This window comes from Alexandromys fortis, unplaced genomic scaffold (assembly GCF_014885135.2).
Source record: "Alexandromys fortis isolate MF-2015 unplaced genomic scaffold, M_Fortis_MF-2015_v1.1 scaffold_107, whole genome shotgun sequence".
NCBI lineage: Eukaryota > Metazoa > Chordata > Mammalia > Rodentia > Cricetidae > Alexandromys > Alexandromys fortis.
In genome coordinates, this window is record NW_026067987.1 from 538,892 (window position 1) to 542,440 (window position 3,549).

The following is a 3,549-nucleotide window of genomic DNA, read 5'->3' on the forward strand; positions in this document are numbered from 1 at the left end:
GACCGGAAAGAGTGGAGCGGATCCCCAAACGCAGGAGCGGAGCCGACCCGGCCTGTGTGCGCGCTCGGTCCACCTGCAGCCGCTGCCGCTCCCCGCCCCCAGTCCCTGTCCTTGAAAAGAGTGGAGGCAGGGTAAAGGCACCCACACGCAGAAAATATCTCGGTTAGGTTTACAACACTGCCGGTGTAAAAACACAAAGGCGCGGCTCAGGAAAGCGCGCTCAGAGTACGGGGCAGGATCGGTCCGGGGCTTTAAAACCCAAACTCGGAAAAGGACAGCCATTCTTCACAGGTTAGGGAGGTTTTTGCACCCAAGCAAACTCTGCAGGGCGGAGAGGCTGAGCGAACCCCCTTTTCCTGTAGAGGGCAGGGCAGATCACTAGGTGAACCGGGTGAGCAAGCTGGGGGTGGGGAGATCTGGCCAGAGGGAGACGGAGAGTGCTCCTTGGTCCTATCCTGTGGGTGCTTCCTTGCACTGGGTGGCCGGGAGGATTAGCTCCTTGCCCCGGAGGTGGTAGGTACAACCCTCGCATTGGGGGGCCCAGAAAGGCACCCACAGTCCGGGGAACTTCAGGGCGGCGCCGGGGCGCGCAGCCTTTGCGCACGTGCCGTGCGGACTCGCGGACGCAGCTTGGGGACCCGATCCAGCGCGCTCTAGTTCCGGAATCCGCGTCTTCTCCCTTGCCGCCGGGGAGGTTCTCGCTCCGCCCTTCCCTGAAATCCTTATATTAACTGTGGCCAAAGCCCTAAGAAACACAGCTCATTGTTGGCAGCTGCCGGGCGGTCCTGCGAAGCGGAGAGGGCAGCGAAGGGAAAAGAAAAGGGAACGGCTCACAATCTACCCCAGCGGCTGCTGCAAGACCTCGGCGCCAACCTCGCACAAGCGAGCGCTCCACAGCCCCTCGGCTGCCCATCTATGTGCTGCTGAGCCGGTCCTGGACCCGACGAGCCCGCCTTCGGTGTTCCGAGCAGAAATCGCAAAGACGGAAGGTGAGCGTGGCGGGCGAAACTGGCCAGGGCTGCTGCCAGCCTCGTCCTCCGAGGGCAGGGCTGGCCCCGGGGACGAGTGTGAGGCGGAGCTGGGGAATAACAACAGGATGTGCAACCACAGGGTGAGGAGGGCTGATTGAATGCCTGAAGTTCGCGGCTGGGCTCCGGGGCACTTCCTTTATTAAGCCACTTCGGGGAACGTTGGGGGTGTGGGCTCCGTTCGCCCCCCTCTTCCCCACTCCGGGATCGCTGGGGAAGGGTCCGATTGCGCAGCGCCTGGCTGTGCGGGTCCGGCGGGCGGCAGGTCCGCCGAGGTGGCGAGCTCGGGTGCACGGACTGCCTGCCGGTGGGTTCCCTCCCGGGGAAGGTGGTCTGCTGCTTGACGTGCGCGCGGGTACAGGGGCGATAGAAGTGGGGTGCGCTCTGGTGGGCGACACGTGTGGCGCGGGTCTCAAGCGTCTACTCGTTTCGCTTTCAGGACTGGAAATGGCAGACCATATGATGGCCATGAACCACGGGCGCTTCCCCGACGGCACCACCAACGGGCTGCACCACCACGCTGGCCACCGCCTGGGCAACATTGCGCCCTTCCAGAGCCCGCATCACCACCAGCAGCAGCAGCCCCAGCACGCCTTCAACGCGCTCATGGGCGAGCACATACACTACGGCGCGGGCAACATGAATGCCACGAGCGGCATCAGGCACGCCATGGGGCCGGGGACTGTGAACGGGGGGCACCCCCCGAGCGCTCTGGCCCCCGCTGCCAGGTTTAACAACTCCCAGTTCATGGGGCCCCCGGTGGCCAGCCAGGGAGGCTCCCTGCCGGCCAGCATGCAGCTGCAGAAGCTCAACAACCAGTATTTCAACCATCACCCCTACCCCCACAACCACTACATGCCGGATTTGCACCCCGCTGCAGGCCACCAGATGAACGGGACAAACCAGCACTTCCGAGATTGCAACCCCAAGCATAGCGGCGGCAGCAGCACCCCTGGTGGCGCGGGCGGCAGCGGCACCCCCGGCGGCTCTGGCGGCACCTCAGGCGGCGCTGGCGGCAGTGGCGCAGGCGGCAGCGGCGGTGGCAGCACCATGCCGGCCTCGGTGGCTCACGTCCCCGCGGCAATGCTGCCGCCCAATGTCATAGACACTGATTTCATCGACGAGGAAGTGCTTATGTCCTTAGTGATAGAAATGGGTTTGGACCGCATCAAGGAGCTGCCCGAACTCTGGCTGGGCCAAAACGAGTTTGATTTTATGACGGACTTCGTGTGCAAACAGCAGCCCAGCAGAGTCAGCTGTTGACTCGGTTAACCTGGGCTGGCGAGAGAAATCAACCCTCCCCTCCCCACCCCCACCCCCAACTTCTTCGGTGTGAATTAAAAAAAAAAAAGAAAAAAAAACATTCCCTTAGACGCAGTATCTCACTTTTCAGATCCTGAAAGGTTTGAGAACCTGGAAGCAAAGTAAACTATAAACTTGTACAAATTGGTTTAAAAAAAAAAAAGATTGCTGCCACTTTTTTCCTGTTCTTGTTTCGTTTTTGTAGCCTTGACATTCACCTCCCTTATGTAGTTGGAATATCTAGCTAACTTGGTCTTTTTTGTTGTTGTTTTTTACTGCTTATTTCCTCACTTTCTCCAGTGCTCAACTGTTAGATATTAATCTTGGCAAACTGCTTAATCTCGTGGATTTTGTAGATGGTTTCCAATGACTTGCGCTGTATTCAGATTTATGAGTGAAAGGAAAAATTGCATTTGTTGGCTGCATGAACTTTGAAGGGCAGATATTACTGCACAAACTGCCATCTTGCTTCGTTTTTTTTTTTTTAAACTATGCATTTGAGTACAGACTTTTAAGTTTTCAAATACGCTAAACTGGAAGATTATTAAACAGATGTGGGCCAAACTGTTCTGGATCAGGAAGTCATACCGTTCACTTTAAAGTTGGCTGTCTCCCCTCCCCCATATGTACAGACAATAATAGGGCGTGGAATGTCGTCAGTGGCAAACATTTCACAGATTTTTATTTTGTTTCTGTCTTCAACATTTTTGACACTGTGCTAATAGTTATATTCAGTACATGGAAAGATACTACTGTGTTGAAAGCTTTTTAGGAAATTTTGACAGTATTTTTGTACAAAACATTTTTTTGAAAAAATACTTGTTAATTTATTCTATTTTAATTTGCCAATGTCAATAAAAAGTTAAGAAATAACTTGTTTTCTACACGCCAGTCCTTCGGGGGAGGGTTGGCCTTTAAGTTGGGCTTGTTATTGATTGAGAGTAAGCTTCCTAGGGATAGGTTACAGGACGCTGAGACAGGTCACGGTGAGCTTAAGGGAGAGCAGGATTTAAGATAGTTGGCACAATGCCACTGGCACCTTTGTAACTGGCCTCTTGGTGCGGTGTCACCAGCTGAAAAGTTGTCAGAGTGCTTTCTTTGCTGTCTCTTGGCTGCATCCAGTTCCACTGAACCTTGGCTGGGAAGGCTTGCAATATTAAACATTGTATCTTTCTCACTGGGTGGGAGGAAGGGGAATCAAGTGTTTCTGCTTCAACTA

The 3,549-nt window shown here is 55.1% G+C and overlaps 1 protein-coding gene across 1 annotated transcript; it reads left to right on the forward strand.

Annotated features, from left to right (window-relative positions):
* The first annotated feature begins 744 nt into the window (after positions 1 to 744).
* Cited2 (Cbp/p300 interacting transactivator with Glu/Asp rich carboxy-terminal domain 2) lies at positions 745 to 3,203 on the forward strand. The gene is made up of 2 exons (XM_050159513.1): positions 745 to 989; positions 1,468 to 3,203. The coding sequence occupies exon 2, from the start codon at positions 1,476 to 1,478 to the stop codon at positions 2,289 to 2,291; it is 816 nt and encodes a 271-aa protein (XP_050015470.1). The 5' UTR covers positions 745 to 989; positions 1,468 to 1,475; the 3' UTR covers positions 2,292 to 3,203.
* The last annotated feature ends 346 nt before the right edge of the window (positions 3,204 to 3,549 follow it).